General features: G+C 40.3%; 1 protein-coding gene and 3 non-coding genes across 6 annotated transcripts in view; all 4 read right to left on the reverse strand.

Moving 5' to 3' along the window:
• cfap418 (cilia and flagella associated protein 418) overlaps positions 1 to 9,535 on the reverse strand; it is an 11,235-nt gene extending 1,700 nt beyond the window's left edge. The window contains exons 1-5 of one of the 3 annotated variants that reach the window (XM_061956846.2): positions 9,329 to 9,535; positions 5,518 to 5,635; positions 3,394 to 3,458; positions 1,070 to 1,135; positions 900 to 998 (exon numbers count right to left, since the gene is read on the reverse strand). In XM_061956846.2, coding sequence (XP_061812830.2) covers positions 900 to 998; positions 1,070 to 1,135; positions 3,394 to 3,458; positions 5,518 to 5,635; positions 9,329 to 9,450 — 470 coding nt within the window. In that variant the 5' untranslated portion in view covers positions 9,451 to 9,535. The remainder of the gene's footprint in view (positions 1 to 899; positions 999 to 1,069; positions 1,136 to 3,393; positions 3,459 to 5,517; positions 5,636 to 9,328) is intronic. The other 2 variants (XM_061956854.2, XM_061956861.2) reach the window with 2 other exon arrangements.
• A 1,123-nt stretch (positions 9,536 to 10,658) lies between these two features.
• trnas-aga (transfer RNA serine (anticodon AGA)) lies at positions 10,659 to 10,740 on the reverse strand. The gene has a single exon. It is a non-coding gene; the product is annotated as a tRNA-Ser (tRNA).
• Positions 10,741 to 11,170: 430 nt separating this feature from the next.
• Positions 11,171 to 11,252, reverse strand: trnas-aga (transfer RNA serine (anticodon AGA)). Its single transcript has one exon. It is a non-coding gene; the product is annotated as a tRNA-Ser (tRNA).
• A 926-nt stretch (positions 11,253 to 12,178) lies between these two features.
• On the reverse strand, positions 12,179 to 12,260 carry trnas-aga (transfer RNA serine (anticodon AGA)). Its single transcript has one exon. It is a non-coding gene; the product is annotated as a tRNA-Ser (tRNA).
• Between the last annotated feature and the right edge of the window lie 240 nt (positions 12,261 to 12,500).

The raw sequence follows: 12,500 nt of genomic DNA on the forward strand, positions 1-12,500 counted from the left end.
AAAAATTTACTTTGGGACCCCATTTTTATGACTTGATGACATTTTTTTTTTTATTTTTTTTTTTTTTATGAAGTAAGTAACATTTATGACAACCTTTTTGCAAAACACAATATAGAAAGTGAGATATAACAGGATAATGCATACATTTATCATTTGTTTTCAAAACACTTACAAAAAAGTGGAACCCCAAAAATTTACTTTGGGACCCCATTTTTATGACTTGATGACATTTTGTATAATTTTTTTTTATGAAGTAAGTAACGTTTATGACAACACTTTTCCAAAACACAATATAGAAAAGGAGATATAACTGGATAATGCACACGTTTATCATTTGTTTTCAAAACGCTTACAAAAAAGTGGGACCCCAAAAATGTACTTTGGGACCCCATTTTTATGACTTGATGACATTTTGAAAATTCCTAGCGCTAACTCTGATGGAGTATTGGTGCGTGCAAAACAGCAGCAGGCGGCTGAGGCCTGCGGGCCGCTTCTAAAAGTCAAACACACGCTAGGTGTGGTGAAATTACCCTCTGCATTTGACCCATCCCCGTGTTCACCCTCTGGGAGGTGAGGGGAGCAGTGAACAGCGGCGATGGCCACGCCCTGGAATCATTTTGGTGATTTAACCCTCAATTCCAACCCTTGATGCTGAGTGGCAAGCAGGGAGATAATGGCTCCCATTTTTATAGTCTTTGGTATGACTCAGCCGGGATTTGAACTCACGACCGACTCTAACCACAAGGCCACTGAGCAGGCTTTATAAGGCTTTATATACTAATCAAATATCATCCTAGGAGCCATAGATAATTCATTCAGTCAAGTCCCACGGGCCTTGACTTTGACACCCCCGATTTAGAGCTTGACCAAGAATGATTTGAGTGTGTTTTTGCCCGCACCGGAGAAAGAGGTAATCACAAGACGGGTCCCACTCCCAGTCGTCAAACGTCAGCACCCGGAAGTCGCAGGACGTACATCTCAGTTGGTCACATGACCTGCTGATACACACCGATTGGTCATTGTTGGTCATGAAATGTACCTTCACAGAGGTGGTTTCATTTTCTGGCACCTTTTGGACGTGGCTGTTCCCACTCCGTTAGGGATGGCGCTCCCTCCCAGGTAGACGGGACAGCACCTGGCGGCAGGGAAGACATGGAGGAATAATGGAGAGCGGTGTCTAATAATTCTGGATAATTTAGGCTATGTCTACACTAAGCCGGATAACCCCTTAAACAAATAATTATTTAGCCTAAGCCCCGTTTCAGCCACACTAAACTATTGTTTAAGGTACCACTCCTCGGACAATTTTTTACACGGGTCATTACACATACTGTACATACCGATGAGGTTTTGAGACATCTTTTGCTGCTGAAGCAATTCCGTTTTTTTGATTTTTTGTGTAAGGGTCCCCCCTTACGACATTTTAGCGAAAAAAAGTTTTCCAAAAAAATGCATTTACCGTACTGCCATTTTCGGGTTTTATCGGGACTCCTGATGACATTTCGAGACATCTCCTACAACTACAGCACCAGTATTGTGCTGCTGAAGCAATTCCGTTTCTTTGAATTTTTGTGTAAGGGTCCCCCCTTACGACATTTTAGCGAAAAAAAGTTTTCCAAAAATATGCATTTTTTGCCATTTTTCGGGTTTCATCTGGACTCCTGATGACGTTTCGAGACATCTCCTACAACTACAGCACCACTATTGTGCTGCTGAAGCAATTCCGTTTATTTTTATTTTTGTGTAAGGGTCCACCCTTACGACATTTTAGCGATTTTTTTTCTCTCCAAAAATATGCATTTTCTGCCATTTTCGGGTTTCGTCGGGACTCCCATTGACGTTTCGAAAAAATCTCCTACAACTACAGGACCAGTATTGTGCTGCTGAAGCAAGTCCGTTTTTTTTTATTTTTGAGTAAGGGTCCCCCCTTACGACATTTTAGCGATTTTGTTTTCTCCAAAAATATGCATTTTCTGCCATTTTCAGGTTTCGTCGGGACTCCCGATGACGTTCCGAGACATCTCCTACAACCACAGGACCAGTATTGTGCTGCTGAAGCAAGTCCGTTTTTTAAAATGTTTGTGTAAGGGTCACCCCTTCTGACATTTTAGCGAAAAAAAGTTTTCCAAAAATATGCATTTTCTGCCATTTTCAGGTTTCATCGGGACTCCTGATGACGTTTCAAGATTTCTCCTACAACTACAGCACCAGTATTGTGCTGCTGAAGCAATTCTGTTTCTTTGAATTTTTGTGTAAGGGTCCCCCCTTACGACATTTTAGCGAAAAAAAGTTTTCCAAAAATATGCATTTTCTGCCATTTTCGGGTTTCGTCGGGACTCCTGATGACGTTTCGAGACATCTCCTACAACTACAGCACCAGTATTGTGCTGCTGAAGCAAGTCCGATTTTTTTTATTTTTGTGTAAGGGTCCCTCCCCTCTTACGACATTTTAGCGAAAAAAAGTTTTCCAAAAATATGCATTTTCTGACATTTTCAGGTTTCATCTGGACTCCTGATGACGTTTCGAGACATCTCCTACAACTACAGGACCAGTATTGTGCTGCTGAAGCAAGTCCGTTTTTTTTACTTTTGTGTAAGGGTGCCCCCTTACGACATTTTAGCGAAAAAAAAGTTTTCCAAAAATATGCATTTTCTGCCATTTTCGGGTTTCCTGATGACGTTCCGAGACATCTCCTACAACTACAGCACCAGTATTGTGCTGCTGAAGCAAGTCCGTTTTTTTAACTTTTGTGTAAGGGTCCCCCCTTATGACATTTAAATTGGTTGTAAGTCATTTCAATGAGCAATGCTGTTTCACAATATTTTTTAAAAAGGACCTTATCTTCACCATACCTGGTTGTCCAAATTAGGCATAATAATGTGTTAGTTTCACGACTGTATATATCGGTATCGGTTGATATCGGTATCGGTAATTAAGGGTTTGGTCAATATCGGAATATCGGCAAAAAGCCATTATCGGACATCCCTAGTTTTTAGTATAAGTTTGCTGGTTTCAAGAAATGTAATGCCAAGTGCATATCATTATGTCAAGATAATGGCACTAGCATTTACTTCATTTAAGAATATTTTTCAACATATTGATCAAAAAGGTCTCTCTTTTTTTTCTACCAAGAAAAGTGCACTTGTTATTAGTGAGAATATACTTATTTTAAGGTATTTTTGGTGTTCATTGAAGTTAGCTAATTTTACTTGTTTTGGAAAGTCTTGAAAAGCCAAATTTTCTTGTTCTATTGGCAGATAATTTTGCTTAGTTCAAATAAAATACCCCTCATTTTTGTAATTTTTTTTCTTGTTTTTGAACACTGACTTTTTGCAGTGTAGGTGGGATAACCTTATCCGGTTTAGTGAAAAACGGGGCCTTAGAGAGCTCACTTTCTCCCTCCGAATTGACATGGTGGCATCTGCTCTGCTCGACGTGCTTTAGGAAGCTGCTCAATCTGGAAATGAACAGATGAACGATTACAAAAGTGTCAAAAGTAGCCATCAGCTATGTCAGTGTTTTTCAACCTTTTTCGAGCCAAGGCACATTTTTTTCATTGAAAAAATTCTGAGGCACACCAGAAGCAGAAATCATTAAAAAACGAAACTCAGTAGCCGATATCGACAATAAAAAGTTGTTCTCGCAATTGTTGGATATGAATTTAAACCATAACCAAGCATGCCTCACTATACTGTAGCTCTTGTCTCAAAGTAGGTGTATTGTCACGACCTGTGACATCACGCCTTGAATTATTTTGAGTTTTTTGGTGTTTTTCTGTGTGTAGTTTTTTAGTCCTTGTCTTGCGCTCCTATTTTGGTGTTCTTTCGTGTTTTGTTGGCATTTTTTCTGATGCAGTTTCATGTTTTCTCCACACCTGCTTTGTTTTCCCAATCAAGACTATTTAAAAGTTGTGCGGACGCTTTTCTTCTTTGTGAGGACACCGTCGATTGTCATGTCATGTACGGATGTACTTTGTGGACGCCATCTCTGCGCCACACACTGTAAGTCTTTGCTGTCGTCCAGCATTTCGTGTTTTGTTTACTTTGCAGCCAGATCAGTTTTAGTTTCGTTTTATATAGCCATGCTTAAGCTTTAATGCCTTTTCTTAGGGGCACTCGCCTTTTGTTTATATTTGGTTTAAGCATTAGATACCTTTTTACCTCATACTTGCCAACCTTGAGACCTCCGATTTCGGGAGGTGGGGGGTGGGGGGCGTGGTCGGGGTGGGGCGGGGGCGTGGCTAAGGAGTATATTTACAGCTAGAATTCACCAAGTCAAGTATTTCATATATATATATATATATATACAGTATATATATATATATATATATATATATATATACCGGTATATACATATATATACTGTATATATATACATATATATATATATCCATATATATACTGTATATATATAGTAAAATAAATATATATATATATATACATGATAAAATAAAATAAAATTTAAAAAAAAAATGTATATATATATATATATATAGCTAGAATTCACTGAAAGTGAAGTATTTTCATATATATATATATATATATATATATATATATATAGCTAGAATTCACTGAAAGTGAAGTAATTTCTTATATATATATATATATATCCGTTTCTTTGAATTTTTGTGTAAGGGTCCCCCCTTACGACATTTTAGCGAAAAAAAGCTTTCCAAAAATATGCATTTTCTGCCATTTTCGGGTTTCGTCGGGACTGCTGATAACGTTTCGAGACATCTCCTACAACTACAGGACCAGTATTGTGCTGCTGAAGCAAGTCCGATTTTTTTTATTTTTGTGTAAGGGTCCCTCCCCTCTTACGACATTTTAGCGAAAAAAAGTTTTCCAATATATATATATATATATATATATATATATATATATATATATATATATATATATATATATATATATATATATATATCAAGAGGGACAGAGACAGCGCACAGTGCATGAGGATCACACGTTACCATGGCGAGAAAACATGGAGAGACTGGAATGTAATAGAGTGATCTATGTTTGTCTGTTGCCATCTCCTGGTGAATGTTGGCTATAGCGTACTGGGGTTACTTTTTGGTTGGCCAACGATTTACGTGGTGTTGCGCACCTGACGTCAAGTGTCTGTTCTGAAGTCTACAGTAAAGAGACGTACTTCATCCCCTCGCCTGTTTATTGCCTCCAACTCAATATATTACAACAACATTGCTCCATGTGGACCTGTAGGGTCCGCATGGAGCTGGAGGGGGCGTGGCCTCCAGGTCCGCCTGAATTTCGGGAGATTTTCGGGAGAAAATGTGTCCCGGGAGGTTTTCGGGAGAGGCGCTGAATTTCGGGAGTCTCCCGGAAAATCCGGGAGGGTTGGCAAGTATGTTTTACCTACACGCTGCCGTCTGCATGCTGCCACCTACTGATATGGAAGAGTATAACATGCTTACTCTTCCGCGGCACAGTGGTTGAAAAACACTGAGTTATGTCATCAAATTAGGATATGTATAAACATTTTTTTTAACAATTCACCCTTTTTAAAGGGGAATCTCCGTGGTCTTCCTCCTTTAATTCTTCCAGGAGAGCGTCGATGTCCTCGGTGATGTTGCCTGTCTGCTCGCCATGTGTGCTCTCCTTGTTTGTGCCATGTCTGCGGGCAAAAAAGAAGACGTTTTTTTGACATGTACAAATATGTTTTTGACACAAGGTTTTTGACATGAACAAATATGTTATTTACTACATGACAGACAAACGTAGTGTTGTCCATCCGTGTCATTAACGCCAGGAGATATCCGTGAGATATAGTCTGGTGTGCCGTGGGAGATTATGTAATTTCACCTAATTGGGTTGAAAATATTTTTTGGCAAACCAGTAATTATAATCCGCAAATGTGCCGTTGTTGAGTGTCTGTGCTGTCTAGAGATCGGCAGAGTAACAGTGTAATACTCTTTAGTAATCAAAAAGGTCAACCAACGACCGAGATTTCTCTACAGAATCTCCTCTCTGGTCAACAAAAGCACCATGAAGATTCTAGCGGGAACTCTCATTCAACCCTTTTTCGATTACGCATGCACCTCCTGGTACTCTAGCACCTCCAAAACCCTCAAATCCAGACTCCAAACATCCCAGAACAAGCTAGTCAGGTTACTTCTAGACCTCCACCCCAGATCACACCTCACTCCTACCCACTTCTCCAAAGTGGGCTGGCTCAGGGTGGAGGACAGAGTCAAACAACTTGCACTGAGCCTAGTCTATAAAATCCGCTACACCTCCCTGATACCGAAGTTCTTGTCAAACTACTTCCATAACGTAAATGACCGCCATAAACACAACACCAGGGGGAGCTCCACTAGGGATGTCCCGATCCGATATTTGGATCAGATCGGCTGCCGATATTTGCCAAAAATTGCGTATCGGCAAGGCATGGGAAAATGCCGATCCAGATCCAGTTTAAAAAAAAAAAACTCCGGTCCGTGTTTTCCAACACACCGATTTAAATAATACATTCCACTTTTCTGCTGCGCCGTAATTTCCGTTCCGCATTTTCCAGCACACCTTCAACACATCCACAGGTCTGTGAATTCTCACGCAGTTGCTTTTAGCTGCTGGCATTACACGACAGGCTCTTCTCACTCTTTCCTGTGTCTCTGCTTCTCACAGACAGCGAGCGCACCTTCTTACACACGTCACATGCTGTCACGTCATACGTCACATACTGTCACGTCATACGTCACATACGTATACGTCCTCTCCCAGCAGAGAGGTAGCAGCATGGTTAACGGTAGCTGTGATGCTAGCGCAGCCGTGCGAGCAACGCTCCCTCTAAGGTGCTCGCCTGTGCAATTGCGCACTGTTTAAGCGTCCTCTGCGCATAGCAAATCTATGCCACGCACAAAATCAAATAAAAAAATAAGCGCATAACAATTTTCGACACACGGACACGACAGAGAAAACAGTTTTCGTCATCATTGTTCAAATATTATAACGTCTGTCGAGACGCTTATCTCCATTCGGTGCCACACGCCCACACCATCAAAATGCCGAGGCAAAAATTTCCACATCAACACCGATTTCCTTCTCTGCATGAAAGTTTAAAAGTAGCATATATTAATGCAGTATGAAGAATAATGTTTTAATGTAAACATGTAAGCCTTGAAAGAAAATGTTGAAAATCAAGACTACATTTCCTGCAAATGGGTGCATTTCTACCCTATATTTTAACTTTAGATTTATTCTCATATCAAACTCTTTTGGCTGTCTTTTTGACACTTACATCCGGCGCCCCCCTCCACACCCTGGATTATAAATAATGTAAATAATTCAATGTGATTATCTTGTGTGATGACTGTATTATGATGATAGTATATATCTGATAGTATATATCTGTATCATGAATCAATTTAAGTGGACCCCGACTTAAACAAGTTGAAAAACTTATTGGGGTGCTACCATTTAGTGGTCAATTGTACGGAATATGTACTTCACTGTGCAACCTACTAATAAAAGTCTCAATCAATCAATCAAAACACATAGAATCATCATACTGCTGTGATTATATGCATTAAGTGTTCATTCAAGGCTAAGGCAAAATATCGAGATATATATCGTGTATCGCAATATGGCCTTAAAATATCGTAATATTAAAAAAAGACCATATCGCCCAGCCCTAGTTCAATGATGCCATTTCTGTTTGTCATGTATAATTTTGTCTATTTTGTGTTTATCCTTGAATAAACAGGTCAGTTTCTTGTTACCAACCATTGTGTATTATTCAAACTCCCCTAATTCAGCTGGCTAGTTGTTATCAAGAGTACTAAAACCCTTTTAAACATGATTCTGACAACTAAGTAGGCTAAATAACTTTAAACTTTAATACATGCTCGGATAGGCCAGTATCGGTCAGTATCGGTATCGGTCAGTATCGGTATCGGATCGGAAGTGCAAAAACAATATCGGTATCGGATCGGAAGTGCAAAAACCTGGATCGGGACATCCTTACCTGATACCGAAGTACATGTCAAATTACTTCCTTAATGTAAATGACCACCATAACCACAACACCAGGGGGAGCTCCACTAACCACGTTAAGCCCAGATTCCGATCTAACAAAGGTCTTAACTCATTATCTTTCTATGCCACATCAATGTGGAATGCGCTCCCAACAGGTATAAAAGAAAGGGCATCTCTATCCTCCTTCAAAACCGCAATAAAAGTACACCTCCAGGCAGCTACAACCCTAGACTAACACCCTTCCCGGATTGTTAATGATCAAATGTAAACAATCAACTGCAGATACTTTTTCTTATGCCTTCTGATCTCTCTCTCTCTCTCTCTCTCTCTCTCTCTCTCTCTCTCTCTGATGACTGATGATAACAACCAAACCCCCCCCCCCACCCCCACCCCCACCCCTCACACCTTGGATTGTAAATAATGTAAATAATTCAATGTGATTATCTTGTGTGATGACTGTATTATGATGATAGTATATATCTGATAGTATATAACTGCATCATGAACCAATTTAAGTGGACCCCGACTTAAACAAGTTGAAAAACTTATTCGGGTGTTACCATTTAGTGGTCAATTGTACGGAATATGTACTGTACTGTGCAATCTACTAATAAAAGTCTCAATCAATCCATATCAGTAGGTGTCAGCAGGTAGCTAATTGCTTTGTAGATGTCGGGAACATGGTTTGTCGTGATCACAATATGCAGACGACAGCAGGAGGCAGTGTGAAGGTAAAAAGATATCTAATGCTTAAACCAAAAATAAACAAAAGGCAAGTGCCGCTAAGAAAAGGCATTGAAGTTTAGGGATGGCTATGCAAAACGAAGCTTAAACTCAACTGGCTGCAAAGTAAACAAAAACAGAATGCTGGACGACAGCAAAGACTTACAGCGTGTGGAACAGCAGACGGCATCCACAAAGTACATCCGTACATGACATGACAATCAACAACAAAATCGGAGCGCAAGACAAGAATTAAAATAAAACACACGGGAAAACACCAAAAAACTCAAAATAAGACATGGCGTGATGTGACCAGTCATGATAGTACACCTACTTTGAGACAAGAGCTATAGTCATGCAAAGTTTGTTATGGTTTGAATTCATATACAAAAATTGCGAGAACGACTTTTTACTGTCAATATCGGCTGTTTCATTGTTTGTTTCCTGCTGGTGGTGTGCCTCGAGATTTTTTTCAATGAAAAAAAACGTGCCTTGGCTCAGAAAAAGGTTGAAAAACACTGAATTACATGACAGACAAACGTAGTGTTGATGACGTCATGAGATATCCATTAGCTAGCACAACTAGCCACGTTAGCTTAGTTTACCCAACTTGTCCTGCTCGCACTTTCTATCCTTTTCGGAGCTCACAGGTCTGTCAGCTGTGACGGAAACGTTGCGACAAAACTTTTTTTCCACTTCGTCTAACAAGTCGTCGAGGTCGTCGCCGTCCATGGCGGAGTATTCCGCCTGTTAAATGTCTGTTAGCTTTGACGCTAGTGGCTAGGCCGCCATTACAACAGTTGTCGTTGCTAAGGAACGCTTATTTCAAACGGAAATGCGAATACGGGACCTTCAAAATAAATGTGAATAGTGTAAACTCGGGACATTTTAGAAATGTCTTATCGATTTTAACTGACAATACATAACAATAATAATAATAATAATGTAACTGAGGGTTTATAAATGTCGCCTATACTGTATAAAACTACAAAATAACAAACACAGAGGCTCCAGTTTTACACGAGGACCACTTTATTTTGTTTCTTTCAAAACCTTCGCTCCACTACAACGTGTCATCACTTCCGCTTTTGGCGCCTTCAAAATAAGAGCGCAAGGCATATACTGTATAACAGCGTATAACAAGAACATAACATCACAGAGAGGAAAGCCCATAAAAATAGGTTACAATAATAATAATAATGGATTGTATTTGTAAAAATCACTTTACATTGAACAAACAACCTCAAAGTGCTACAGTGTATTCACAAATAAATAAATAAAAAGATAATAAAAATAAATAAAAATAAAAACTTCAACAGCCTAATAGCCAGAACTAGCACACATAAATACATTTTTAAAAAGGCTTTTTTTCTAAAAAGAAGGGTTTTTAAGCCTTTTTTAAAAGCATCCACAGTCTGTGGTGCCCTCAGGTGGTCAGGGAGAGCGTTCCACAGCCTGGGAGCGGCGTAGCAGAAAGCCCGGTCTCCCATTGTTCGTAGCTTTGTCCTCTGAGGTCGGAGTAGGTTAGCCTGACGGGAATGTAATCATTCCTTCATCTCGACCTACTTTACTGCGTTAGTCATGAAGAGGGGCGCCGCTAGGGATTTTGGGCCCCATGAAAATAATCTTTACAGGGCCCCCAACACAGTGTCATTTTTTCTGTATTATAATTTTATCATCATTAGGGGCCTCTATGGGCCCCCCTCCATCATGGGCCCCTAGAATCCGTCTCCTTTACCCTCCTTTAGTCGTGACCTTTTCACTTTGGAAACGGGCAGAACTTTTTATTTTGAAAAAATGAAAGGAACTCTTACTATTATAAGATAAGAGGCAGGTGTATTATTTTAAACACCTGATTAACTTGACTTATTGCTATAAAAAAAATGAACATATGTTTAAAGTAGAAATTGGACAATGCTGAAGGAGAGACAAAAAGTGGACGTTGTCGGCAGGATTCGAAACTGCGCGGGGAGACCCCAAAGGATTTCTAGTCCATCGCCTTAACCACTCGGCCACGACAACTACTATCTGGTTTGCCATTACAAAATTATTTTTTTAAAGCGGGGTTTTTAAGCCTTTCTAAAAGCATCCACAGTCTGTGGTGCCCTCAGGTGGTCAGGGAGAGCGTTCCACAGACTGAGAGCGGCAGCGCAGAAAGCCCGGTCTCCCTTTGTTCGTAGCTTTGTCCTCGGAGGTTGGAGGAGGTTAGCCTGACGGGAATGTAATCATTCCTTCATCTCGACCTACTTTACTGCGTTAGTCGTGACCTTTTCACTTTGGAAACGGGCAGAACTTTTTATTTTGAAAAAATGAAAGGAACGTCTACTATTATAAGATAGGAGGCAGGTGTATTATTTTAAACGCCTGATTAAGTTGACTTATTGCGATATTAAAATTAACATATGTTTTAGAGTAGAAATGGGACAATGTAGAAGGAGAGACAAAAAGCCGTCGTTATCGGCAGGATTCGAACCTGCGCGGGGAGACCCCAATGGATTTCTAGTCCATCGCCTTAACCACTCGGCCACGACAACTACTATCTGGTTTGCCATTACAACATTTTTTTTTTTAAAGAAGGGTTTTTAAGCCTTTTTAAAAGCATCCACAGTCTGTGGTGCCCTCAGGTGGTCAGGCAGAGCCTCTGTTCCACAGACTGGGAGTGGCGGCGCAGAAAGCCTGGTCTCCCATTGTTCGTAGCTTTGTCCTCGGAGGTCGGAGGAGGTTAGCCTGTCGGGAATGTAATCATTCCTTCATCTCGACCTACTTTACTGCGTTAGTCGTGACCTTTTCACTTTGGAAACGGGCAGAACTTTTTATTTTGAAAAAATGAAAGGAACTTCAATTTTCAGATAAGAGGTAAGTGTATTACTTTAAATGCCTGATTAAGTTGACTTATTGCTATAAAAAAATGAACATATGTTTAAAGCAGAAATGGGACAATGTAGAAGGAGAGACAAAATGCGGTCGTTGTCGGCAGGATTCGAACCTGCGCGGGGAGACCATCGCCTTAACCACTCGGCCACGACAACTATAATCTAGATTGCCATTACAACATTTTTTTTTTCAAAGAAGGGTTTTTAAGCATTTTTAAAAGCATCCACAGTCTGTGGTGCCCTCAGGTGGTCAGGGAGAGCGTTCCACAGCCTGGGAGCGGCAGCGCAGAAAGCCCGGTCTCCCATTGTTCGTAGCTTTGTCCTCGGAGGTCGGAGGAGGTTAGCCTGATGGGAATGTAATCATTCCTTCATCTCGACCTACTTTACTGCGTTAGTCGTGACATTTTCACTTTGGAAATGGGCAGAACTTTTTATTTTGAAAAAATGAAAGGAACTTCTACTATTATAAGATAAGAGGCAGGTGTATTATTTTAAACACCTGATTAACTTGACTTATTGCTATAAAAAAAATGAACATATGTTTAAAGCAGAAATGGGACAATGTAGAAGGAGAGACAAAAAGTGTTCGTTGTCGGCAGGCTTCAAACCTGCGCGGGGAGACCCCAATGGATTTCTAGTCCATCGCCTTAACCACTCGGCCACGACAACTACTATCTAGTTTGCCTTTCCAACATTTTTTTTTTAAAGAAGGGTTTTTAAGCCTTTTTAAAAGAATCCACAGTCTGTGGTGCCCTTAGGTGGTCAGGGAGAGCGTTCCACAGCCTGGGAGCAGCGTAGCAGAAAGCCCGGTTTCCCATTGTTCGTAGCTTTGTCCTTTGAGGTTGGAGGAGGTTAACCTGACGGGAATGTAATAATTCCTTCATCTCGACCTACTTTACTGCGTTAGTC

Source organism: Nerophis lumbriciformis, linkage group LG04, assembly GCF_033978685.3.
Source record: "Nerophis lumbriciformis linkage group LG04, RoL_Nlum_v2.1, whole genome shotgun sequence".
In the NCBI taxonomy this organism is placed as follows: Eukaryota; Metazoa; Chordata; class Actinopteri; order Syngnathiformes; family Syngnathidae; genus Nerophis; species Nerophis lumbriciformis.